This window comes from Phacochoerus africanus, chromosome 1 (assembly GCF_016906955.1).
Source record: "Phacochoerus africanus isolate WHEZ1 chromosome 1, ROS_Pafr_v1, whole genome shotgun sequence".
Classification (NCBI taxonomy): domain Eukaryota; kingdom Metazoa; phylum Chordata; class Mammalia; order Artiodactyla; family Suidae; genus Phacochoerus; species Phacochoerus africanus.
This window is the reverse complement of record NC_062544.1, coordinates 74,945,244-74,972,152: the sequence shown is the minus strand read 5'-3', so window position 1 is coordinate 74,972,152 and position 26,909 is coordinate 74,945,244. Positions and strand designations below refer to the sequence as shown.

The following is a 26,909-nucleotide window of genomic DNA, read 5'->3' as shown; positions in this document are numbered from 1 at the left end:
GTTAGTATTTTTTAATCCTAAAGGTCTTTTATTTTTATCTTATTTATGTATTTATTTTTAGGGCTGCACCCATGGCATATAGAAGTTCCCAGGCTAAGGGTCGAATTGCAGCTGCAGCTGCTGGGCTACACCACAGCTCACAGTAATGCTGGGTCCTTAATCCACTGAGCCAGGCCAGGGATTAAACCCGTGTCCTTGTGGATAACAGTCGGGTTTGTTACCACTGAGCCATGGCGGAAACTCCTCAATAAAGTTGTTTTAATATAAATATATATATATATTTTTTAAGAATGCTATTGTACACTTAATACACTGCAGTAGAGTATAAACATAACTTTTATATGCTCTGGGAAACCAAAAATTCGAGTAACTTACTTTATTGAGATTTTTGCTTTCTTGCCAGGTCTGGAACTGAATCAGCAATATCTTCAAAATATGCCTGTAACACTATTTTATTCCAACCATTATTATCTTTTCGTAAGATCTCTGTAACTGTTTCAGAAGTTAGAGAACAAGCCATAATTCCTGGAACTTGCTCTTATGGTGACAGGTTGTTTTATCCCACAAAGAAAGTCATGCTCAAATTTGCCAACCAGCATGAGGCATGAGGGAAACCAGTGCAGCAGATCATAGAAGCATCTCTATGCCAGGTAGTTGATAGGCACTTGGGAACTTGCCTGCAGTATTCTAAACTCTTCCCCATTTGTACCATGCCTAAAAAATTACACATGAAGCAAAACATTTGATAAAAAATATATTTAAAACAAGCAAGAAAAAATAGTTTTGACCTTAAGGATAACTTTCATCGTTCTTTTAACCAAGTAGAGTTAAATAATATGGATAACGGTTTCAAGTACCAACTTATAAAAGATATGGTAAATCAGAAAGCAAAGAACAGGAGAACTTTTTTTTTTTCAGAAAAATGTATTTGCAATTCAAATGTTCATATAAAAAGCATAAATTTTAAAAAGTTCATAGATGTGTGTTTTTAGAAGTGCTATGGTTTTGCCTTTCATTGATTGCAATTACATTCCAAGATGCACAGGGTGGTCCACACTGCACCTTCTTAACTTTGTCACACTGAAGTTACTCTCATCACAACCTCCCCTGAGCTGTTGTCTTCTGACAAATCTTCATGGGGCCTCATTCGATTGAACAGATGTAGTAACACATAGCCACACTGAAACCTTGGGGAGGTCAACTGTGTTGGGTGGACCAAGTTCCTGTTCCGCAGCGCCGTCAATGGCAACCATAAAGTCCTGCTTGTGGAAGACTCTCCCCGGCTACTTTCTTCGATGTCCGAGGCTTTGTCATAATTTAATACATCCCAGTGTAAATTAACAGCTCGCCAGCGCTTAAATACTCTGTAAACTGCAGCTCCTTCATGGACGATGAGACCTACAATTCAAGGCGAAAAAAAAGGAAGATTGGTCATCATCAAAAGTTGGGAATGCTGTTTTGTATATAATCAAGAGATTAAAGAAATAGTCATTTCTCTGTTACTCATAATTATCAAAAAATGTGTAATCCTGGCTATTCAAATATTATGTCCAATGGCAAGCTACTATACGTATTACAAAGTAGTCAATATTCAAAAACAAGAATCCACTACCGTGCAGATAGTAACGTTATCATGAGTATAACTGATTTTCTCCATTATGGCTGAGAACATGATTTAGGTATTTATGATGCCTTCAGAGAACCATTAGGTTGATTTATTCATTTGGCAGATATTTCCTGAGTGTCCACTGTAAGCCAAGCAATGTGTTAGGGGCTTGGTCCCAGCTGGCAACTTAATTTATGAAAGAGATAGATATCAAGGTTACTGCCATCTCCCCAGCTTCTAAATACAGGTTTTTTGTTTGTTTGTTTTTTGTTTTGTTTTTGCTTTGTTTTGTTTTGTTTTTTGTCTTTTTGTCTTTTCTAGGGCTGCACCAGAAGCATATGGAGGTTCCCAGGCTAGGGGTCCAATCGGAGCTGTAGCCGCCAGCCTACTCCAGAGCCACAGCAACTCAGGATCAGAGCCATGTCTGTGACCTACACCATAGGTCACAGCAAGGCTGGATCCTTAACCCACTGAGCTAGGCCAGGGATCAAACCTGCAACCTCATGGTTCCTAGTCGGATTCGTTAACCACTGAGCCACAACAAGAACTCCTCCCCAGCTTCTAAAACAATGTTTGACACACAGGAGGTATGATCTAACCTTGTGTTATTTTTCCTCTCGTCAACAATTCAACAAAAATTTATCAAGTACCTTCCTGAGAGCTTTATGTATATTATCTCATTTAGTTCTCACCACCTCCTTTCAAAGTAAGTACTAGCATGGCCGCCATTTTACAAACCAGGAACTCGCTCAAGAGCAGACAGCTGGTGGCAGTGGGGCAGGGATGGCTCCAGAAACCCAGGCAGTCTGGCTCCAGAGATCTTGCTCTTTGCTGCTATACAGTGAACTGATGATTACACATTTCTGAGACAGACTCTCAGGGGATAAACAAGATAAAAAGGAAGCTTGGACACCACAAGCTGGCCATCCATAGGCTGGCTGTGGTACATTGATACATGGCTCCAACTCCACCTCCCACCCCAGATCCCTCCATACTCTGCATTTTCTACACATTTATATCTCATTTATATGTAGTCCAAAAGCTTTTGAATCCCAAAAAGGAGTTCCTGGTGGGTAGGTCCCTTCAGATAGAAAAGTGAGGAAGAGCTTCTCTTTCAGGAATTCGAAATTCCATTGAAAACTGGTGGAAAAAACCAGTGAGGTCTCTCTTAAAAAGGACTATGTATGGCACAAACATAGGGTGTGTCAGTTGACACAATCACTTTTTAACCAAAATTTGAAAATGAGAAGCCCCTACTACCTCCTAGCACTTAGAATCTTGAATGTATGCCCTAGAGAAATATGAAAAAGGAAGCATGTTCAAAAATGTTTATTAAATATTTATCTGTATTTGAGAAAAAAAATTGCAAGCAATCTCAATGTCCATCCTGAGAAGAATGGATACATTGCAGTGTGTGGATCAAAAAGACTATAGCAATGAAAGAGAAAGGAACAAAATGGCATGGACTTAATGAGATAAACCTTAAAATAATAGTGGAAATCTTTTATATTTAGAATGGATAACCAATTGGGTCTTACCTACTGCACAGCACAGGGAACTATGTCCAGTCTCTAGGGGTAGAACATGATGGAAGATAGTATAAGAAAAGAATGTAAATATATGCATGACTGGGTCACTATGCTATACAGCAGAAATTGACACAATACTGTAAGTTGACTATACTCTAATAAAAACTTTTAAAAAATAATAGCGGAATCTCAAAACCAATTCCCAGAGTTCCCGTCGTGGCTCAGTGGTTAACGAATCCGACTAGGAACCATGAGGTTGCAGGTTTGATCCCTGGCCTAGCTCAGTGGGTTAGGGATCCAGCGTTGCCATGAGCCGTGGTATAGGTCACAGACAGGGCTTGGATCCTGCATTGCTGTGGCTGTGATGTAGGTCGGCAGCTACAGCTCTGATAAGACCCAGCCTGGGAACCTCCATATGCTGCAGGAGCAGCCCTAGAAAAGGCAAAAAGACAAAATAAATAAATACATAATTGGAGTGAGGAAATACTATACGTTATTATGGATACAGATATATATGGCAAAAATGTAGAAATGTGTGTGAGACAAGTAACCATTAAATTAGTGGTGAGAGTATGAAATTGGGAGAGGTTTCAAGGAAGGCTTTCTGTTTGTTGGTTGGTTGGTTTGTTTTTAGGGCTGCACTCGCAGCATATAGAAGTTCCCAGGCTAGGGGTTGAATTGGAGCTGTAGCCACAGTCCTACACCATAACCACAGCAACGCAGAATCCTAGCTGAGTCTGCGACCTACACCGCAGCTCACAGCAGCAACACCGGATCCTTAGCCCACTGAGCAAGGCCAGGGATCAAACCTGTTTTTTCATGGATACTAGTTGGGTTTGTTATCATTGAGTCACAAGGAGAACTCCAAGGGGGGCTTTCTAGTATATCTCTTAAGTCACTTTTTTTTTAACCTGGGAGGTGGGTATATGAATGTTCAACATGTTATTGTATATACTTTTCATGTACCCAAATAATTCATTATTTCAAAAATTACAGAAAAAATTTTAGGAAAATTGATCTCAAATGGGTTGAGGAATAGATAACAGAAGCAGACGACACAAATGAGGAGGTTACCATGTTTTATGTCAAGAGCAGAGTGTTTAGCAGTAAGAAGAACACAGAGAAACTAAGTAATAAACTTGTCAGAGGAAAAACTGACAGAAATTGTAAATGTAAGAAGGGAAAAAACAAAATCAGAATCTCACATTTTTCAGGCTGGAGGGAGGACTAAGGGATTGAAAGGATGGTAATCTTCCTACAGGCACAATCAGTAAGGGTTTTGACTAAGTTTTTGTTGGGGAGAATATTCTTCCTTTTTTTTTTTTTTGTCAGCTAAAACAATTCTAGATGGGTAATGAAAGTATCTAGTCTTTGAAAAATCACACCTACCTGATACCAGAATTTAAATTTTACATCTCTCCCTCACCAGAAGATAAACTCCTACTGCACATGAATTAAGGTCATTCCAAAGATATTAACATAAGCCATTAAAAATGCATGTGGTCTAGAGTTCCTGTTGTGGCTCAGCAGAAATGAATCTGACTAGCATCTTTGAGGACGCATGCAGGTTTGATCCCTGGCCTCGTTTTGTGGGTTAAAGATCTGACATTGCCGTGAACTACAGTGTAAGTCGAAGACATGGCTCAGATCTGGCGTTGCTGTGGCTGTGGTATAGGCCAGCGGCTATAGCTCTGATTCTACCTGTAGCTTGGGAACTTCCACAGGCCATGGGTGTGACCCTAAAAAGACATAAAAGCAAAAAACAAAAGCAAAAAAATGCACATGATCTAATAAATAAAAATATCTTAAGCCCAATTATTGTACATCACCAAAATAATTAGAAGAAATGTAAACTTCTGTTAATCATAGCAGTTCAAATAATTGCTTGATTCGTTTTTCCTGAGGAATAAGCAGAGTTGACCTGACTAGATGTTTTTAAGAAACAGTCAGAATTATAAGTCAACACTACCAGATTTTCATTGATCTTTCTAATATTAGCTTTCTGAAATCTCCATGACCAATGATTTAACTTTCCCAGTTCTGTTTTTCCTCCTTAAAATTCAATTGGAATACCCGATCTATATATTCAGTGAATAGTACGAAGATAAATTGGAATTCATCAACTGTAAAGCACTCAGATTTCCTTGGAGATGGTAGCTATATAAATATAAGACATTATTATTAATTAACAAATCAATAGTGAATCTATGTGGTGAGAAGCATTCATTCACACTAATCATAAAACCATTACAGTCTGTGACAGGTTCATTCTGGATAAGTGTGGTGATGGGGTGGGGGTGGGGCTCCTTCACCAGGGGAAACCACTCATTTCACAAAGATCCTATTCTTTTTTTTATTGATTTCCCTTGAAAGGCCAGAAATCAGATCATTTACTTGAGCTTAAAGTCATTTTCTGTGACTATATTCCTGGTAGCCTTATTTCTAAATATGTAAATCAACCCAATGTGCAGAAATAAACCCCACAGGTCTTTATAGTACATTTTGAACCAAATTTAAAGACAGACAACTACTTGAAGTTTTCATGAAGACATAGCCCTCTTGAATTTCCAGTCTCCTGTGCTGCTGTTTAATTGCATTCAAGTTATAAACAATGTTTAGACTTTGCTTTATTCCCCGTGGATATTTAGAATTAATCCTAGCCCTCTAGAGGCTTAAGTTTTACTTGAATATGAGGAACCCCATCCTCGCACAAGACTGCCTCTGTAATGTACACTTTTCCCTTTTCTCTTTTAGACTTTCTGGAGTGGTGGCAAGTGCCAGTGGTTGTAAGAAGCCATGAATATTATGATCACTGAAATCCAGAGGTAAGGATTCATTAACTCTAGTGCATATGTTGAGAATCCAGCTATTAAAAATTGAAAGGCTCTCCTTCCCTACTATGGATCAGTTGCCCTCTTGTTTCATAACTGATGAGTTCACTTCCGCTGGTACCTTCATTCTCGGGAATACCTCGATTTAAGCCTTAAGAAGAATTTGCCACCTTGACACTTCAGGTCGTAGGACAAAAGGCTTGGATTTACTTTATCATTGGAAAAGCAATGATAATTTCTATAAACTGAGATTTGCTACATTATTAACGGTAATGATGTCAACAAGGTGTGATTCATGGGAACTTGGGGTTTTGAGACTTGAGGAAAGTGTGGGTATGTGTGTCCTGGTGTGTGTGGTTGGTTGTTTCTTATTCTCTTGGCAGAAATATTTAATTTGAGCAGCCCCTTATTGATGCAAAAGAATCCTTTTCGTTAGGGAATAATCTTTAACAGCAGAGCAGATTTAAATAGTTTCTAGCGTCATTGAAATAAAAGCACAGTGTTTATGTAAGTAAAATATATCCCAAGGTTTTTTTTGTTTTGTTTTGTTTTGTTTTTGTGTTTTTGTCTTTTAGGGCCACACCAGCGGCACATGGAGGTTCCCAGGCTAGGAGCCGAATCGGAACTGTAGCTGCCAGCCTATGCCACAGCAACACAGGATCTGAGCCGCATCTGCAACCTACACCACAGTTCACAGCAACGCCAGCTCCTTAACCCACTAAGCGAGGCCAGGGATCGAACCCAAATCCTCATGGATCCTAGCCAGGTCCGTTAACCACTGAGCCACGAGAGGAACTCCAGTATATCCCAAGTTTGAAAGTGGTGCATGAGCTAAAATTCTTGTAGAAAATCAGCTGATTACCAAAAAAATAATAGGAAGATTATCAAGGTACATATAATACTCACAGGGGTGCCTGTGTGTACACACTCATAAATAAACACCACTTGTCTATGTTTACTTCAATGCAGACAAATGGTGTGTTACAATTAATAGAGATTTGTAAAATTATTAGTCAAATACAGATTTTAATATTAACTACCAAACCACCAATCTAATCATTTCATCTGTTGTTTGTCTCAGCTTTTTTGAATTGATTTTGTTATTTTTCATGATTAAAAAATAAATTTTTAGGAGTTCCTGTCATGGCTCAGTGGTTAACGAACCCAACTAGCATCCATGAGGACACAGTATCGAGCCCTGGCCTTGCTCATTCGGTTAAGGATCCAGTGTTGCCGTGAGCGGTGGTGTAGCTCACAGACGTGGCTCGGATCCCACATTGCTGTGGCTGTGGTGTAGGCTGGTGGCTATAGTTCTAATTTGACCTCTAACCTGGGAGACTTCATATGCTGTGGGTCCAGCCCTAAAAAGACCAAAAAAAAATTATTTATCAAGTGTCTGTTCTGTGCCAAGCACTGTGCTAAGTGGTTTTACATGCACAATTTTCATTTAACCTTGACTGCAACTCTCCAAATAGATATATTATTGAATAGCTTCACAGTCAGGGAAAATTGAGACCTAGAGAGATTGAGTCAATCATCCAACATTATGAAGACATCAACATTATGAAGACATCAACTCTGAGACGAAAGCCCAAAACTTATCTATATATAAACCTTGAGTTCTATAATCCTACTTATGCTAAATTTCCAATGGACGACCATTTCTTCTAGTCATAGAATGACCAACTCAAAGAGATCTTGCTATGGACTGAACGTTTGTATCTCCCCCAGATTTATATTTTGAAGCCTTTATCACCAACATGATGGTATTTGGAGGTGAGGCCTTTGGGGAGTAATTAGAGTTATATTAATTAAAAAAAACAGGAAGAGACACAAGTTTTCTCTGTGTTTGCACGTGTGTGCATGCACACGCATGCAAACACACACCACAGAAAGGCCCCATGAGGTCATAACAAGAAGATAAATGTTTATTGTTTATTTTGTGGTATTTTGTTACAGAGGCTCAGACAGACTAAGATGGACCTGGTATATAATAAATTACATCACCCTCATTTAAAAGATGAGTAAATTATGTCCCAGAGAATGATGTGGGCAATGTTATATAATTAGTTGACATTTTTAATATCCTTTTGTGTCACTGACACTGTTTTATCTCTAGGAGTGCCAATAAAACAACCCCTTCCATCCCTTATTTGAAGGTAGCAGTGCGATTGGTGAGCACTTGATGGATGGCTGGTGAGCTGCACTCACCCTGATCTTTCCCAAGAAATGCAAGATCCTGGTAACACAGTGCTGGTCAATCACATCAGACCTTGGGAAAGTGACAGAATCCACAGCTTGCAGCAGATATGTGGCCAGAAAAGGCTCTTCATTGTGAAAATGTCCAAGATTTCTTAGTTAAATGTAACCATTTTCCCCAGCCAAGATTCCTTCTCCCTTTTGTCTCTTTCTCTGGACTTTCCATATATCCAAACTCTGTAAATATACCCTGTGTCATTCTGAAAAGTCCATGTGGACCAAAAGCAGAATGGTGATTTTGGGCCTCTTCTAATTCTATTTAAGGAGAACAGGTTAGAGAGGATTCAAGTCAACCTCATAAAGTGGCTCCATTCTTCACTCCTTATTTCACACTGCTTCTTGGGGAAAACCATAGTGTGGCTGCACCAGAAAGGGTTAACTAAATGAGACCATCCCCAAGATTTCCTTTGTTGGAATAATCTTTGCTAGAATGTAATAAAATGCATTCATCTTGGTGGCACATTTTCCTAAGGTACCCTACATTTAGATGCCCAACAGTTATGGAAATTTAAATGCTAGTTTTGGGGGGTTTGGTAGATGGAGATGAAAGTGTGGAAAATTTTATTAGCACTCAGTGTACAAAGTTTAACTTAGATATAAGTGTAAAAGTAATCACTTTAAAAGTCACTCGTCCATTGTTGAATCTTGTTACTATGAATCTTGAAGAAATAACCACCAGTCATTTCTATGTATACTGAGCATTTTTTGTTGGACTCAACTATATAGGAAACTATATAGTAAAACCAACAAAAAACCAGAAAAACAAAGCAATGCAAAAATATAAAACTTAGTGATACAAAGATTGAAAGACAATACATATTCTATCACAGAAATCAAAGTTCACAGAAGAAAGCTATCATCAGCTGATATCCTAAAATCCAGCCTTCTGGGAACTACAGCATCTTTATTATAAGTGGGGATTTTTTGTGAATATACATTTCCAATGTTGTCCATCAGAATAAATAATGAAAAGAAGTATCCTACGTTAAAATGCACTCATATCTATAAAAAGATAGTTTTTTTACAGATATGAGTGCATTTTATCACTCATATAAACCAACAGTGATTTTTCTATTGCTGAGCGTTATGTATATATTTCCCCACCCCTAATACCAAGTTGAAAATGGGAGGCCGGTCGGTCATGAGAGTTTAAAGCTTGAGGGTTCAAAAATAAATTCATCATTTGCACTAATAAAAAAATTTCTGCAGGGAACATGACAACAAATTATTAAGGAACTTCCCACAACATGAAAATCCTGGACACCAGTGGCTGGCTAATGTCCAAATGTGGATGACCTAACCTACCCCACCTTTAAAGCAAAGAACAGCACACATGAAGAAATGATTACAACAACAGCAAAAACCCTAATTATTGTTTCTCTGAGAGAACACACAAGAAAATTCATGTTGTCTGTTTTATGAGACTGCCACCCCCTATGTCTTCCTCTCTGCTCAATGAAATCTGCAGCCATCAGCTTGGATGCAAAGAGCACATTCATGCTGCACCTTCACTGCTGATGACCTCAATAGGTCTGCAAATAGGACAAGATAGCAAAGGCAAATTTTAACACAGAGTATAATCTCTCACCAGCTAACAGTGAGGTAAGCACACCCTATTCTAGAAGGTCCTGACCTAAGCTGAATTTGCTTCTCCATCTGCCATTCTGATTTCAGTTAATGACCATCCCCTAAGTCAGTTAAGCTGAAACCTGAGAATCACCTATCTATCCTCTTGCACTAAATTCTATTCTGTCTTCTATCCTCTTGCACCAAATTCTATTAGTTCTGTCTTCTTAGCAAATCTAAGATAAAACCATAAAACAGAGAATCTGTGACCCCAATCAGTCAGATGGTCCTTGAAGACAGGAACCCTATTCCTACTTCAGAGACTGATACATGGCAGAAACTCAATAACTCTTTGCTAAATGAGAGGGAGAGAGTAAGAGAGCAGTAACCATCACTGGAATCTAAAGGATGACAAGGTCGACTCCATCCTGGTGTAACCATGCTGTTAAAACACAAAAGGTCTCGTGTATTGTTCTTTCAAAAACTAGAGTAATAACTGGACACACCAAAGACAAACTGAAACATGTACTCCAAGCCTAGAAATAAAAAGGGTTTAGGGATATCTGGGCCCATATTTCACAACAGTGGGGTTTGCCCCACCCCCTCCAAAATACACACAGACACACATACAGAGAACCTGGCAGAAGAAGAGCTAAAATTCTTTACAAGGATTTGTTTTCAGCCTCAGTAAATTGTAGCAGCTTCCCCCACTGTCTTGCCTGAATGAAAAATCATGAACTCGACAGCTACAGAATGTCTGTGCCATGCCAAGAGCCTAAGAAGCAGGCATGGGTTCCTCTCTGCCGTTTCCAGGCAAAACAAGAGAATAAAATAACTGCTAATGATTCATCTGACCACCTGCTCTTCTAAGAAGCTGATCCATCCGTCAATCATTTTAATGATTTCTTTTCCTCCTTAGTAGAGAGGAGATTCTCCTGATTTTTCTCCTTTTTATTGGCCACGCCTGCAGCACGCCAAAGTTTCTGGGCCAGGGATCAAACCTGCACCACAGCAGTGACCCGAGCCACTGTAGTGACAATGCCAATTCTTAACCCGCTGGACCGCATGGGAACTCCTCTCCTGATCTTTCAATACTAGCCCTGGAGCACATATTTAAATATATTCACAGAATTATTCCTCAAAAGTTGAAAACTTGTTATATATTGTAAAATACATGATATGTTAATTTTTGAAAAAAGGATTAAAAGAATTTGCTAGAGAGAAGAACTGTTATATTATCCAAGATTCCACCCAAAAGCACTTGAGAAAAAAAGATCTATGGATATGAGTATTTTAATGAAAGAAAAAAAGGAATGAGTCCAATACCTTCATAAATAATAAATATCCTAGAGTTCTCATATAGCTGGGGTGTGGATTAGAATCCATTTAATTTCAGTCAAATGCAGCTCCAATTCTGTTCAATTCATGGATGGATGGAACACTTGCTAGCAAAGAGTAGCATTGTATCACAGAGATGAGAAGTGGATGAACATAGTCACTGAGCTTCAAAATCCAGAAATACTGGGTATGATTTACCAACCCATTCATTTGTGAGGGGATGAGGGCTCTGGAGCTCAGCAAAGTGGCATGGCTTGACCAATGCGCTGCAGTTAAGTGTCCAAGCCCAGAACCAGAGCCAGACCCTTAACGCCTGGTCCAGTGCACTCGCTCCACAAGAACGCCTGACCTGAGGAGCCACCCTTGGACAAAGTTGGTCTTCAAGAGGGTCTCTTTGGCCCAAAGGATATTACATTGACTATGAAGTAGACAGAATCAAAATCTCTTTTCAGTACCACTAGAAGCTAAGAGGGTCAGTTCTCCTCCGGCCTTTATCCTAAGTCTGCGTTGCAGCATTGAGATAGAAGATGGGAGGATTGTAGTGACCCTCACAATTTACAAAATGAATAATTCTGCAAACCTTGATGAAACAGTATTTGCTTAAAAAGCTTATCAATGTCTACCCTCCGTGTTAGTTAATGCTTCAGGAATCTTCTTTGCTAGATTTCCATTTGTTTCCCAGGCCAGGCCAAAGCCAATTCTTAGAAGGAAGCTACTAGTGGACTTTTCCTCCTGGCAAGTTGAAACATGTACAACTAATTTTCCTTTTCCTTTCCAGTGGATACACTGTCTACCGCACACTTGCAGATCATGATTTTATTAATCTGCAGGGAAAACAATATATGTTTTGATTGTTCTATTTCATAGGGTGAGAAGAATATTTTAAAAGATTTAATTGAAATATCTAATTAAAACTGTTTATCTTTGTGACCTGAAAAAGGCTATTTCACTTTTGTTGGCTTTGCTTTTCATTTCTCTTAAATCATACAGGCTGTGGGTAAAAATTCCAAACCTAAGCTGCCATCTAAGCATAAGCAGAATTTCTAACTCTTTTAAATCAAAAATATCAATGAATGGAGTTCCTGCTGTGGAGCAGCGGAAATGAACCTGACTAGTAATCATGATGTTGTGGGTTTGATCCCTGGCCTTGCTCAGTAGGTTAAGGATCCGGCATTGCCATGAGCTGTGGTGTAAGTCGTAGATGCAGCTCGAATCCTGTGTTGATGTGGCTGTGGTGTAGGCTGGCAGTGATAGCTCCAATTTGACCCCTAGCCTGGGAACCTCCATATGCCGCAGATGTGGCCCTAAAAAAAAAAAAAAAAAATCAGTGAAATTTTAACCTGAATACAAAAAATGTTCAGTCTTTAGCTTTCCTTAATCTTCTGTGATATAGCAAGAAATTTCGAGGTTGAGATGTGATGCTTTACGTAAATAGCTGTTATCAAAACAGAGTTTCAGAACAACAGAAAGAGAGAGAGATTACTTTTTGTATGGTACATTAATTTTTTTTTCTCTTTACTAATGTTTCCGTATGGTTTTGGCTCTATTAATCTGTGATAAATAAAGACTCCCACTCCACAAAATAGCTACAGTATTTTGGGGTTTTAGGAAAAAAATTTTTCTTCTGATCTAAAATTACAGAAAACATTTACTGCTGATACCATGCCTTAGATGTCTGAGACAGTAACTGAAGAATAGTTTCGTGTTAATGAATAGACAACTTTTTGAAAATTAGCCATCGAAGCTCAGCATATGAGAAGAGATTTTTTAACCAATGAATAAACAGAATTAACTGAATCACATAAATCTGTATACACAGGCTCTGGAGCAACAATGTCCAGAGTCCCATCTTGGGTCCCTCTTCCAACCTGTGTGACCTCCAGATACTTAGTTTTCTCACGTCTGAGATAGAAGAACACTATCTACATCTGACAGGGCTGTTGTGAGAATTGAGTGTGAAAACTGAGGTAAAGGGCTTAGAATGTTGCCTTGATCACAGTAAACATGATCTAAGCCCTCACTGGAGATTTGGGTTTTTAAACCTTCTTTCCACATGCTTGGAAGCAGTTGAAACCATATATGGGTTCCATGTCTATGCTCATCTATGGGGTTTCTCATGACCCCAGAGGAACCCTGCCAGCGCACCCTCAGTCTGGTATCCTCTGTGTTCTATGTAGGTGCATCATATACAAAAGTCATTATGTTTCTCCTCGGTGAGAAAGTCCTATGCTGCAAAATAGTCTGAGGTCAGGAGGTCCCCAAAATGGTGGGTGCCAGTTCTAGAAAACAGTCTCCAGGTTCTCAGGTTAAGGAGGTTGCCTCTTCTCATCATGGTTCCCAGTCTACTTTGCTTTCTCTTCCAAGGAAAGCACCCCATTCCCAAGTTGAGTTGGCCCCTAATGACCTCCTTTCAGAGTAGCCTGGGGATGTGCTCAGATCCCTCTAAAGTTGTCATAATTGTTCTGAGCCTCATGTGTTTAGAAATCACACAACCACCCTTCCAGAAAACAGTCGAGTCAAAGAAAGGCAAGAGTGAAGTTGCACAAGATGTGCATGTACACACACACACACACACACACACACACACACGAGCATGCTCGCATACAGCGAAGCCACAAGGGTCCCCTCCTGACCTCTCAGGCTCCCCACTATCTTGATATGTCCCCTGGCTCCTGGAGCTCCTTGAGCACCACAGACCCAGACCTTTCATAACACTTGCCCCCTTCACTGTCCCTCCTTTACTCCAGGCTGGGCCTTTCCCTTCCAGAAACCGGTCCCTCTGCAAGCTCTGACCCTAGCAGCACTGCTGACAACTACCACCTCCAGTGTTTCTCACCCATCCACTTTCTTCACCTCAATAAATGCACTCCCTTCTACCTCCTAAAGACTTTGAGCCCCTCTCTGGGGCAATCTCTCCCCAATATGGCAGCTTCTTTCTGGCTCTCTTGCCTTCCCCAGCCTCTGAGTAAGCAACATCAACCATCCTGTAACCACTCTCCCAGCCCACAAGGTGAAAGGTGAAGTTGATCCCACTGCCAGTCTTCCATCAACTCTGTGTATAAAACCATGTCCTAGTCCAGTGTCATCATTTCACTGCTCTGCACCCACTCCTCAGCATGAATGGGTAAAAATACAGCCACAGAGCCCTGGAGGTTGGGGCCACCCTTGCCTCAGCCTCATGAGAGTGCTCTACCATGCTCAGTGGTTCTTAATGACTGCTGGCTCAGACTCCTCTCCCTAAAGTGCTCTGCGGCTGAGAGTCATCCTGTTTTAATTTTTATTATAGTTGATTTACACTGTTCTGTCAATTTCTGCTATATAGCAAAGTGACCCAGTCATTCATATATGTATCTATATCTATATATTCTTTTTCTCATATTATCTTTCATTATGTTCCATCACTGGTGATTGGACATAGTTCCCCATATAATAGGACCACATTGTCTATCCATTCTTTTTTTTTTTTTTTGTCTTTTTAGGGCAACACCCATGGCATATGGAAGTTCCCAGGCTAGAGGTCAAATTGGAGCTGCCAGTCTATACCACAGCAACAGCAATGCAGGATCTAAGCCATATCTGCAACTTACACCACAGCTCACAGCAACACCAGATCCTTGATGCACTGAGCAAGGCCAGGGATTAAACCCGTGTCCTCACGAATACTAGGACCGCTAGCCATGATGGAAACTCCTTACCTATCCATTCTTAATGTAACAACTTGCATCTATTAACACCAAACTCCCAGTCCATCCCACTGCCTCCCTCTCCCCCTTGGCAACCGCAAGTCTGTTCTCTGTATATATGAATCTATTTCTATTCTGTAGATAGGTTCATTTGTGCCATATTTTAGATTCCACAGACAAGTGATAGCATTTGGTGTCTGTCTTTTTCTGACTTATTTCACTTAGAATGAGAATCTCTAGTTCCACCCATGTTGCTGTAAATGGCATTGTTTTGTTCTTTTTTATGGCTGAGTAGTATTCCATTGTGTATAGGTACCACATCTTCTTAATCCATTCATCCGTTGATGGACATTTAGGTTGTTTCCATGCCTTGGCAACTGTAAATAGTGCTGCAATGAACATAGGGGCGCATATGTCTTTTTGAATGAAAGTTTTGTCTGGATATATGCATGCTGATGGTTGTTTTTAATGCTCTCCACAGACTCCTTTCCCCACACTGTGCCCTCCCTGTCTCTGCCCACGACCATACTACCTACTTGCCTGAGGCCTTCACTTCACTCTCCCAGAGCACCATGTGTGGCTATCTCTAGGTGCGCCACCCTTTCCTCCCGCCTGCCCATCTCAGGAGGATGGAAACCCTTCCTGTGAAAGACAGACTCCTCCCCTGCATGCTGGGCTCCAAATCTGCACCTCAGGGGCATCAAGCTATTCCTCCCACCTGGATCTCCAGTCTTTCTTCCAATTTCTTCCAGGTCTGTTTTCTTAGCATTGGCTCGGACCTCACTCTATCATTAAAACAAATAAACAGGAATCTTTCTCAATTCCATATGCCCTTCCCAAGATCCTGGCCTCATTTAACTGTCCTTTTTCAACCAAGATTTATAAACTCACATTTTGAGCCCCCTATGCCTATCCCAGCCATCCTCAGCCTACTGCTATCTTGCCGATCCATTCAAACTCCATATGGCCAAATCCAGTGATATTGTTTTGGCTTTATTTCACCTATGCTTTTTTAAAAAGGTATATTAAAATTAATGGAACATCCACTTTCTCTAATCTTAAATGGCATTTTTTTAAAGTTAAAGTACAGTTGATGCAACCAGAGATTCTAATACTAAGTGAAGTAAGTCAGAAAGAGAAAGACAAATACCATATGATATCACTTAGAAATGAAATCTAAAATATAGCATCAATATTTCACCTACACTTTTTTTTGTTTTGTCTTTTTAGGGCTGCACCCATGGCATATGGAGGTTCCAAGGCTAGGGGTCTAATCAGAGCTGCAGCTTCCAGCCTACACCAGAGCCACAGCAATGCAGGATAGGAGCCACATATGCGACCTACACCACAGCTCATGGCAACGCCGGATCCTTAACACACTGAGCAAGGCCAGGGATTGAACCTGCAACCTCATGGTTCCTAGTTGGATCGTTTCTGCTGTGCAACAATAGGAACTCTCACCTACTCTTGATAAGGTATCTGGCACTGTTGGCCACTAGCTCCTCTGCCCCCAAATCCCTTCCTCATCTTGCCTGACCCCACTCTCTCCTTCTCTGACCCTGCCCCTCTCTGTGTCTCACAGTGTTCCTCAAACTGCCATTCATCTTGCCCTTGCAGACGATGGTTCCAACCACCAGATATAAATCTCCAGCTCAGATTTCCGACCCTAAGCATGTTTAACCTTCCCCTGTCTGCTCTCACATATATTTCTCTCCTGGCACTTTCCATGTTGTGTTTTAATTGCTTATTTCCCTGTCTCTTGCCAGCAGCTGAAGAGCAGAGGGGAGGCTAGATTCCAAAAGCTTTTCTGTGAAGGCCAGACAGTAAATGTTGCAGGTTATGCAAATATCACAGCCCCTCTTTGATGAGGTGGCAATCACTCATGGACAACACATAAATAGATGGATGTGACAGCTTTCCTGCAAAATTTTTTTTATGGGCACTGAAATTTATATGTGATATAATTTTCATGTGTCATGAAATAATACTCTTCTTTTAATGTTTATTCAACCATTTCAAAATGTAAAAATCCCTCGTAGATCAAGGGCTATACAAAAACAGGCAGAAAGCCCTGTTCTCTTTATACCTTTATCCTGCACTCCAAATTTAGGACACAGTAAATGCTCAGTGAATGCTGGCCCAATAGATGACTAAACCTTCTTTTGCTAAACTGCCCCCAGTTGAGAGAAAGAGGTTCACTCTTTCCTGTGGAGGAAACAAAAGTCAACAATTATATATTTAGTCTGCTGCTCTGCTGCCTATGTCAATGTTTCTCCAAAAGACCTTGAACTGTACTGGGTCACAGGAGATGAAGGTTGTGGTTGGGTTTTCTCCCCCCAGGAGGAAGCTTAAAGAGTTAATTCATGTTGCTAAAGCAAGTTTCCTTCCATTTTCTCTCCTGGGGTTTTAAAGGCAGCAATACCACTAATAACCAACTATGATAATAATCTTTAGAAAAACGGTAAACATGAGTATGATTAAGGCATGGAACAGCCTATAATTTGTACCTCCAGAGTAAAGAGATAATAACAGCCTACCTCTCAAAGCATATAAAGGGTAAGGACTTGTTTTTCCTCTAATAATTTTGAATTACAGGGGGTCGCTCTGTCTCTCCCTCCAAGGGGCCTTGAGAGGATGCGGCTCAAGGGTCCTGGGCTGAGTGAGACAAGAGTTGGAAGATGGACTTCTATGTTTCAGGCTGACTACCCTGTGTCAGATGCTTTCTAAGTGAAGTTGGGACATTTCCTGGAGGCAGAAAATGTGCTAAAATACTCTGAAATCAGAGAATAATGACCTATGCTTGTCAAGGAATTCCACTCTAAGAAGTGATTCCAAATAAGCCAGGAGAGTACTCAAATCTGCTAACAGTCATGGCTGTAAGGGGAAGGGACCAGGGCAGTGAGCTGTAGGGGTAAGGGACCAGCCAGTGCTGCCAAGCTCACAACCCAGTCCTGGCCTGGGAGGAAGTTTGAAGGGACCTAGAGGGGTTAAGGTAGAAGGGTTCTGTCCGCCTACATAGCAGCTGGGTGGCGGTCTCCCAAGTTGCCAAGTTGAGGCCCTGGAGGGATGTTGGTCCCCAATCAAATTACAGATCAGAAAACAGAAGCAGGAAAGGGAGCAGAGGTGGCTGACAGTCTTCTCGTGTGTGGAGGGAAAATTGGGATGGGAAGGTTCAAAAAGGAAACACTGGGCTAATTGACATTGTTTAAATTGAGCTTTTTTTCGCAGGCCTTCTGATTCATGCAGACTTCTCCACATTCATGCTTCCTAAGAAACTCAGAGTAAGACAATGGCAGCGACACCTCCCACCGTCCACCCTCTGCTGTATCCTAGAGTGCCAGCCAGGACGCCAAGCAGCCTTCTGCAGCCCCATCCTGTGGCTGCAGGCTGACCTACTGACCAGCAAATCTTTGTTTTCCTGAGTGATCTCTGTGGCTCAGATCCCAGACTTGGTGGGTGGCGACGACAAAGATTGCGGCAGGAGGGGGGCGGTACAAGATATATATACATATATCTGAAATCCTATGCTCCTGTTTGCTGACAATTTGAAATGAAGTGGGACTGACTTCAGGCTCTGTGTGGCTCTGAGAAGAAATGGTGGTGGAAGGTGGGTGTTAGGGGCTGATGGTCCTTGTCCTCATTCCCCATAGAGAAGTATGTTCAGTGTGGAAACGACCCACGTCAGGTCACACTGGACCATGGCCCAGGCTGTCTATGGGAGAGCCAGGAAAGGGCTGACTCTGTCAGAGAACCACAACCCCCCTGTGCAGGACCTACAGAGGGTGGTGAACTTGAGTGTTCTTTGGTAATTTTACATGTTTCACCTGGAACTATTTGGTAAATTTTATACTTAGCCATAAATGCTTGGCCGCTTAAAAAAAAAAAAAAAAAAAAGAAGCTATCTCTCCACAGTGACTCGGGGGCTGCACTTGCTACAAACCTCACTCACAGCTGAACTTCTAAGCACACTCGTCTGTATGGTGATGACCCTGTGTGACAAGCAAGGTAAGACCCCGAGACCCTCCAGAGGGGCGCTTTCCAACAAATTCGGTTTTCTTCTGCTCTAAATTATGGCATGTTTCAATTTCACTGCTAATTTCTTTTGGTAAATATGTTTTTCACCTAAAATACTGTAAGAAATATTGTCAGGTTTTGAATCATTCAGGAGAGTGCCAGAGAGCACAAACATTTTAAACAGGGGTAGTCTCAGCGTCATTTCTATTTTGCTTGGAATACATTAGAATTTTCTTCCCTTAATTGATTCACTTTCTTAATTATGTATGCTTTGCTTATGCTAATTGGGTTATACATGTTGAAAGTGAGCCACAGGAAGGAAGATGAACGAAAAGCCCCATTTTAGGTGGAAACAACTCTGTCATTAAGTAGCTGTCACCCTCAACGGCAAGGACTCATCTGTGGTAACCAAGACTCTGATTATCCGGAAATGTTTTATCAAATTTCCTCACCTTTCCTCATTGAATATCCAAAAAAGAAGAAAATGTACATTTTAGATTTCACATCAGTAAAATGTTGAATCATGTGTTACTTTTAACTAGAGAAAAAAATAGTAAAGTAAAGCAAGACCGAAAGTAAGAGAGAATTATTTTGTTTTTTAAAAAATACATGTAGTTCTATTATCCTTCCCAAACCACAGGAATATATTGTACTGATGTATTTATTGCTCTAAAGTTCTCTAATGAAACATGAATGCAAATTACCAACTGATAACCCAACTAAAACTAAAATAGTTTTCTTTTTTTCGTCTTTTTAGGGCTGCACCCTCAGCATATGGAGGTTCCCAGTCTAGGGGGCAAAGTGGAGCTGTAGCTGCTGGCCTACGCCACAGCCACAGCAACCTTTCAGGGCATTTTTTTAAATAAAATAATGAGATAAAATACAGGATGATTGTTCATGCTGTCTTGCTTTTGAAAGTGGTACAGGAAAGGAGTTCCTGTCTTGGCGCAGCAGAAACGAATCTGACTAGGAACCATAAGGTTGTCAGTTCAATCCCTGGCGTTGCTCGGTGGGTTAAGGATCCAGCGTTGCCATGATCCTTAGGTCACAGACATGGCTTGGATTTGATGTTGCTGTGGCTGTGGCGTAGGCCAGCAGCTGTAGCTCCAATTGGACCCTAGCTTGGGAACCTCCATATACTGTGAGTGTGGCTCTAAAAAGAAAAAAAAAAAAAAAAAAGTAGTACATCACATATCACTTTGCTGGTGTCCCCAGAAGACACCAGGCAGGACAAGCTACATACGAACAAGGCCTCGTGTGGCCACTCTTACTTTCTTTGTATAATTGCCCCACAAACCTAAAGAGTCATAGAATGCATTTTTAAAAAACTACTCAAAAGGTGCTAAATCTAGTCCAAACTGCCAAGGACAATGTCAAAAAGCAATCTGTGAAAAGGATCTGGATATACATCAAAATGTAGAGAGGAGACATTTCTGCAAAGGGAGTGACATAACAAAAGGACAGCGTGAGGGAAATGGTCTTTTGAAAAAATTTACATGTTTCACAACTATAAACACAAAATGTGTTTATTTGAATATTTATATTATATTATGTGGATGGTTAAGAGAATCTTTTATTTTATTTTATTTTATTTTATTTTTTATTGTCTTTTTAGGACTGCACCTATGACATATAAAGTTCCCAGGCTAGGGACTGAATGGGAGCTGTAGCCACCTGCCTACACCACACCCACAGCAATGAGGGATCTGAGCCACATCTGCAAGCTACACAGCCCATGGCAATGACGGATCCTTAACCCACTGAACGAGGCCAGGGATAGAATCCATGTCCACATGGACACCAGTCAGTACTGTTAACTGCTCAGCCACAATGGGAACTCCCAAGAAAATATTTTTAAAAGAACAAAAGTAATTCAAGTTTTTAAATTCTGTAACCATAACCAGTTCCTTTCCACAGTATCTCAGGAAAGATCAATATTTTTCAGACCAGCATTTGGCAGGATCTTCTAGTGTGAATGAGATTAACTATAATATAAGCCCTGCTACTTCTGTTTTGGGAATCCCACCAACATAACAGAGTTTCCGTTTTAGTTTGTTGCTTCCCTAAGAGTCTGAACTCACCTCATCAGGTTCTTCCAGACACTGATGGGACTCAGTAACTGCCTTCACTTTCCAGATGCTAATTTAATTATATGACCCCTCCTCCTTATGGCTACGTCTTAGTCCCTCATTTCTGTTAGCCATTCACAAAAGTATTCCTCTTATGGCCCAAGCTTCCTTTAAATTGCATGGCTGATCAATGGGGCCGTCTTCTATTTTCTCTATGTGCAAAGTGTGGAGCTGAGAATGAGGCCTGGGCCCAGAGCCTTCCACCACGCATTTGCTTTTCATCTCTGAGTTTGCTAATCTTTCTTTGTCCACTGTGCAAGTCTTCTTAGGAGGGAGCCAGTGCAAACCTGCTGTGATTACTACTTCTCCCTCAATTGCTGCCACTGGGCTACAACATCTCGGTGATTTAAATCCCTTATATTAGTTTTCCTGGTGCACAATCATCATCTGAATGCCATCTATTTAAATATTTAAAAGAGCTCCCCAAATAGAATAGAAAGTGATATCTTTGTAATTCCATTTCCTTAATGACATCTCCCTTTTATGGCTCTCTGTCTACCTCTCAACCACCACCCTCTCCCCTTTAATACCTTTCCTCTTAATCCTCTAGAATTCATTTTCATTTTACTCATTTCTCATGGAACAGAGTTACTTTGTCACTTAGCAAATACAATCTGTTTATACAGACAAAGTGAAACTTGTTAATCAAACTCTTACAAATTTACCATTCTATCATCTAGAAATCTGTTCAATATGGTAGCCACTAGCCACATGTGGTTAAGTTAAATTTAAATTGATTTAAATAAAATTAAATTTAAAATTCAGTTTCTCATTCTCACTCACAACATTTCAAGAACACTTTCATCACTGTAGAAAGTTCTGTTGGACAGCCCTGATCTGGGTATTTGAATAATAACAACAGTAATAACATAATAATAGCAATAATAACCCTTGGGAGAATTCAAAACTTTAACAGCAAGAAGAAATTGGATCTTGTGAAAGCAGAAAATGTATTAGTTAATGATAAATAAAAACCTGCTGTAGAGCACAGGGAACCCTACCCAATATTCTGTCATAATCTATATGGGAAAAGAATCTGAAAAAGAATGGTTGTGTGTATGTGTATATAACTGAATCATTGGATGTATGGCAGAAATTATCACAACAGGGTGAATCAACTCTACTTCAATAAAACTTTAAATGAATGAATAAATAAATATATAAGTAAATAAAAGCAACAAACAAAATTACTTTGGGAATAAGTAAATTTCCCCAAGTAAATAAATTTTCAAAAAATCTTTACTTGCCTATTTAACAATCCAATAAAATCTCTCCCTAAATGTTACATACACTGGTTGGACTGCAATATTTTTTGATTCTAGAATTGATCTTTAGATTTGCAGAACTATTTTTTTAAGAAGAACATTTACGAAGCTGTCAACTTGTTCTTTCTCATTTAAGTATAAACAAGTTTGAAAAGCTTGGATGAACAGGAATATGGGAATGTTTCCAACCACTTTAAAGCACTCTGAGCAGGGAGCCAACTTTCCATCCTCCAATGATGACAAGGGAATCATTGCCCCCATTTGCCCAGCATCTCTTCATCATTGGCTTGCTTGGCTACCACTTCCCCATAAAATCTGCCTGAAGCCATTCCCTCTCTGCTTTGTCCAACTACCACTTCCTGTGCATATTCCTATCACTGTGTACATCCTGCTGAATTCTAATTACCTACTCGCATGTCTGTCCCGCCCACGTGGCTGGGGGCCCCTGGAGGACAGAAAAGTGACTGAGTGTCATTTGCATTCCCAGGACTCAGCACTGTGTCTGATACACAGAACAGTTATTGAACCGAGCTGAGCAAATTGGACTCAAAGTTGTAAGCCTGCTTTTCACATTAACTCTGACTCTGGTCTTGCAGTCAGGGGTTTTGGAGGTATAATCAATGTGTAGACTGTGTTACTATCTACATTTAGTTAGCAGACATTTTAATTAATTAAAAATGTTAGCAGGACCTGCTATAATCCAGTTGGCTATTGGTAGCCTATGTGTTTCCTTTCTGACAATAGTATCTTCCCTATTTCTTGGGGAAAAAAATAAGATTTTCTCTAGGTCTCAACAGACTAATTAACGAGTTTGCCAAGTGAAATAAATACTGTTGATCAATCTGAATTCTTTAATACTTTAAAAAAATACAAAGAAATCATTGACTGATGGGATTTTGATTCCATTAGCCAAAAGACAATGAAAGTGTTGTCAACATGTAAAACTTAGACAAAATTCCATTCCAAAGTTCCTTCAGAAAAATGTCAATTGGTTTTTGTTCCTAAGAAACTTGACTTTATAAAACAGGCAAAGTCCCACATGTCAAAAGGGAAGCCCAGTTACATTGTATGTGGTAAGAATTCCTGCTGTGGTGCAGTGGGTTAAGAATCTGACTGCAACAGCTTAGGTCACTGTGGAGGTGCGGCTTTGATCACCAGCCCTGTGCAGTGGGTTGAAGGATCTGGTATAACCACAGCTTCAGTGTAGGTCACAGCCGTGGCTCAGATTCAATCCCTGGCCCGGGAGCTTCCCTATGCCTCAGGTGTGGCCATTAAAAAATGTCAAGTGCTGGAGGGGGTGTGGAGAAAAGGGAACCCTCCTGCACTGTTGGTGGGAATGTCAACTGGTACAGCCACTATGGAGAACAGTTTGGAGATACCTTAGAAATCTATACATAGAACTTCCATATGACCCCGCAATCCCACTCTTGGGCACATATCCGGACAAAACTCTACTTAAAAGAGACACGTGCACCCGCATGTTCATTGCAGCACTATTCACAATAGCCAGGACATGGAAACAACCCAAATGTCCATCGACAGATGATTGGATTCGGAAGATGTGGTATATATACACAATGGAATACTCCTCAGCCATAAGAAAGAATGACATAATGCCATTTGCAGCCACATGGATGGAGCTAGCAAATCTCATACTGAGTGAAATGAGCCAGAAAGACAAAGACAAATACCATATGATATCACTTATAACTGGAATCTAATATCCAGCACAAATGAACATCTCCTTAGAAAAGAAAATCATGGATTGGAGAAGAGACTTGTGGCTGCCTGATGGGAGAGGGAGGGAGTGGGAGGGATCGGGAGCTTGGGCTTATCAGACACAACTTAGAATAGATTTACAAGGAGATCCTGCTGAATAGCATTGAGAACTTTGTCTAGATACTCATGTTGCAACAGAAGAAAGGCTGGGGGAAAAATGTAATTGTAATGTATACATGTAAGGATAACCTGACCCCCTTGCTGTACAGTGGGAAAATAAAAAAAATAAAATCAGAAAAAAATGTCATATATTGTCAAAAAGATCATTAGCTCATACTTATGTGCTCTTTAAACCACAATTCTAATCATCTTGATTAAGAGACTTGAATTAGCAATCAAAATTTAATAGATAATAACTTAGCACTAAATGCAAGAATGTGAAACGTGAAATTCAAGAAAATGTTTTCCTAACTGAGAAATATATGGTCCTTTTCAGTGCTGTAATATCAAGAAAGTCAGCTGGAATTTTTCCCATCAAGTTGGATTAGGAGCCTAATGGTTCTTTTGTTTTTCATCTCTTCTTTTAATATCAATGGAATACCACATTTTATAACATTTATGTTGAAAAACAGAATAAACACAATTTCTGAATTTGTTGAGACATTTTAGAACAATTCATAATTCTTCTTCATTTAGACCAATCCCTAGAGGTTATATCTGTATAGAGATTCAGAATTTCCAAATGCTTACATGTGCTTTATCACATTGAATGCAAACTGTCATATAGATGATTAGCCGAATTATTGAGGCAACATCTGCTCAGTTTACCTATTATTCATGACATTTCCCTCCCTTCTTTTTTTCCTTCCTGGCCTGAAATTTTATAATTTTCTTATTTACTAGTCTTGTATTAGTAATAAGGAAAGAAAGAAAAAAAAGGTGACGTTCAAGCTAATTTTTTTTTTTGTCTTTTTAGGGCCGCACCCACAGCATATGGAGGTTCTCAGGTTAGTGGTCCAATCAGAGCTGCAGTTGCCCGCCTACACCTCAGCCACAGCAACATGGGATCCAAGCTGCATCTGTGACCTTACACCACAGTTCACAGCAACCCTGGATCCTTAACCCACTGAGCGAGGCCAGGGATAGAACCTGGATCCTCATGGATGCTAGTCAGGTTCGCTAATCGCTGAGCCACGATGGGAACTCCCTGATGGTATTTTTAAATGTGTAGAGTCATTTTGGGGGAAAAAATGACTGAGAATATTAAAATTGCTAGTTAAATTAAGGTTTTAGTGAGTAAAGGCATTAACATAAGTGATTTAAAGTATTTCAATGTTTGTGCCTTCTTCAAGTACTCTTAATCTACAACTTCCAATTAATAGTATACTTACTTTATAATAATTATTTCCTTTAAGCCGGTATGCTAGAGATGCTTATCCCATTTTTATAGGTGAGAAAACAGGAATATGGAGAGACAAGTTGATCTGGCCAAGCAGAGGTCAGGGTTAGAAACCAAGGCACTTGACCTCAGGTTGAGAATCCTCCCTGCTGAGGTCAGTAGCTCTCATGCTGCAATGTGCATCAACATCTTGGTGAGCTTGTAAATGCGGGTGGCTGAGGGGGGAGGCACCCTGACATTTCTGATTTGGCAGGTCTGGGGCTGGTCCTGAGAATGTACATTTCTAAAAAAGGCGCTGCAGATGCTGCTGCTGCTGCCATGAGCAGTCCTCAGAACATACTCCGAAAATCATGGCTGCCCCCCTTAGCCCTTTTGTATGACCCTTAAGCTATATACCATGGCAGAGCATGGAGTCTCCTGGATACGGGGTGTGGCCTTTCTCCATCCCCGCCCCCTACTGCCAACTGGTCACCATCACCATGCCTGTGGCACCTCCCACAAACTGGGTAAATGCTACATGAATTGGCTTCAGTTTTCTCATGGTATAAGAGAAACAAGAGATTGGTCAAGTGAAACATGTAAGTAATCTTTTTCGTAGGGTCTATTTAAGCTAAAATGTTCCATCCTTTTTCTCTTCTAAGCCACTGAATTTAAGAAGTGAAACAAAGAGGCACAGGACAGCAAGAACAATCATCCCCAAGCCCTTACCCTTCCAAGGAGCCCTTTATGTCCACAGGGAATCTGAGTCACCATGCCATGATGTAAGACCTCCTCCAGGTACCAGTGCCCTCCCCAGATGCACAGCATCGCCACTGTCATTAGTCCATGCTTTCCCAGCTTTGTTTGGGGTACTTATTTGCTCTTATTCCTTAGAAATAAATCGCTGTCCTTCCATCACCTACTCCAATTTCTTCAACTCCTTCTTCATGTTGCAAAATCTAGCACTTGAAATGGGCATTATCCTGTTCATTTTCAGACTACTTGGGAATAGAGATGCTCTGCTTTGGGAAAAAAGTGGCCAGATTGTGACACCCCAGAGAGTTAATGAGCTGGAAAAACCAAGATCACGCGAGCCACCACCTCCTCTATTAGATCCAACTGAAGAGAACGCATAAGAGCTGCAAGAAATGGATTACTGACAGGTTGTTAAGGTTGAAGGTCATGATCTTACCTATGCACACTAGATCCATAAAACCATACATTCCATAGCAGATCTGAAAAAGGATGTCCTTCCTCTGCCACATTGCATAGGGGCTGAAGGCTGACCAGAGGAGCCAGGTCACACTTGCTATTAAGAACAGGGATCCTAGGATTACAGCAATCATCTGAACTTTCTCAACCAGTGTTATAGAAATGCTTTGCCACTAAAAGAAAAACAGAGGCATGTAAGAAAAAAGGTGCTGTGTATAATTTAAAAAGAATAAAAAACACTTTCAGCCCCATGTTAGACCCTTTTCAATCTGGCCCACGCGTGAATTTTTTCATTTCATCCAGGCTATAAAAAAATAGACAAGCAGATAAGGATTAATGAATTGCCTCAACTTCAATTATTTTCAGTAATTCACCATTCT

The 26,909-nt window shown here is 40.4% G+C and overlaps 1 protein-coding gene across 1 annotated transcript; it reads right to left on the bottom strand.

Annotated features, from left to right (window-relative positions):
• Positions 1 to 889: 889 nt before the first annotated feature.
• MARCHF11 (membrane associated ring-CH-type finger 11) lies at positions 890 to 26,741 on the bottom strand. Its single transcript, XM_047754110.1, has 2 exons — positions 26,510 to 26,741; positions 890 to 1,398 (listed from the first exon to the last, which is right to left on the bottom strand). Exons 1-2 carry the CDS (start codon positions 26,661 to 26,663, stop codon positions 1,076 to 1,078), a joined length of 477 nt encoding a protein of 158 aa, XP_047610066.1. The 5' UTR covers positions 26,664 to 26,741; the 3' UTR covers positions 890 to 1,075.
• Positions 26,742 to 26,909: the final 168 nt, after the last annotated feature.

What these genes read in the sequence shown, in the direction of transcription:
- MARCHF11 (XM_047754110.1), bottom strand. Translation starts at nt 26,663, where the DNA reads ATGATTGCTGTAATCCTAGGATCCCTGTTCTTAATAGCAAGTGTGACC. An exon ending in TATGGATCTAGTGTGCATAG is followed by an intron (nt 1,399 to 26,509) that starts GTAAGATCATGA and finishes CTTGAATTGTAG; the next exon opens with GTCTCATCGTCCATGAAGGA.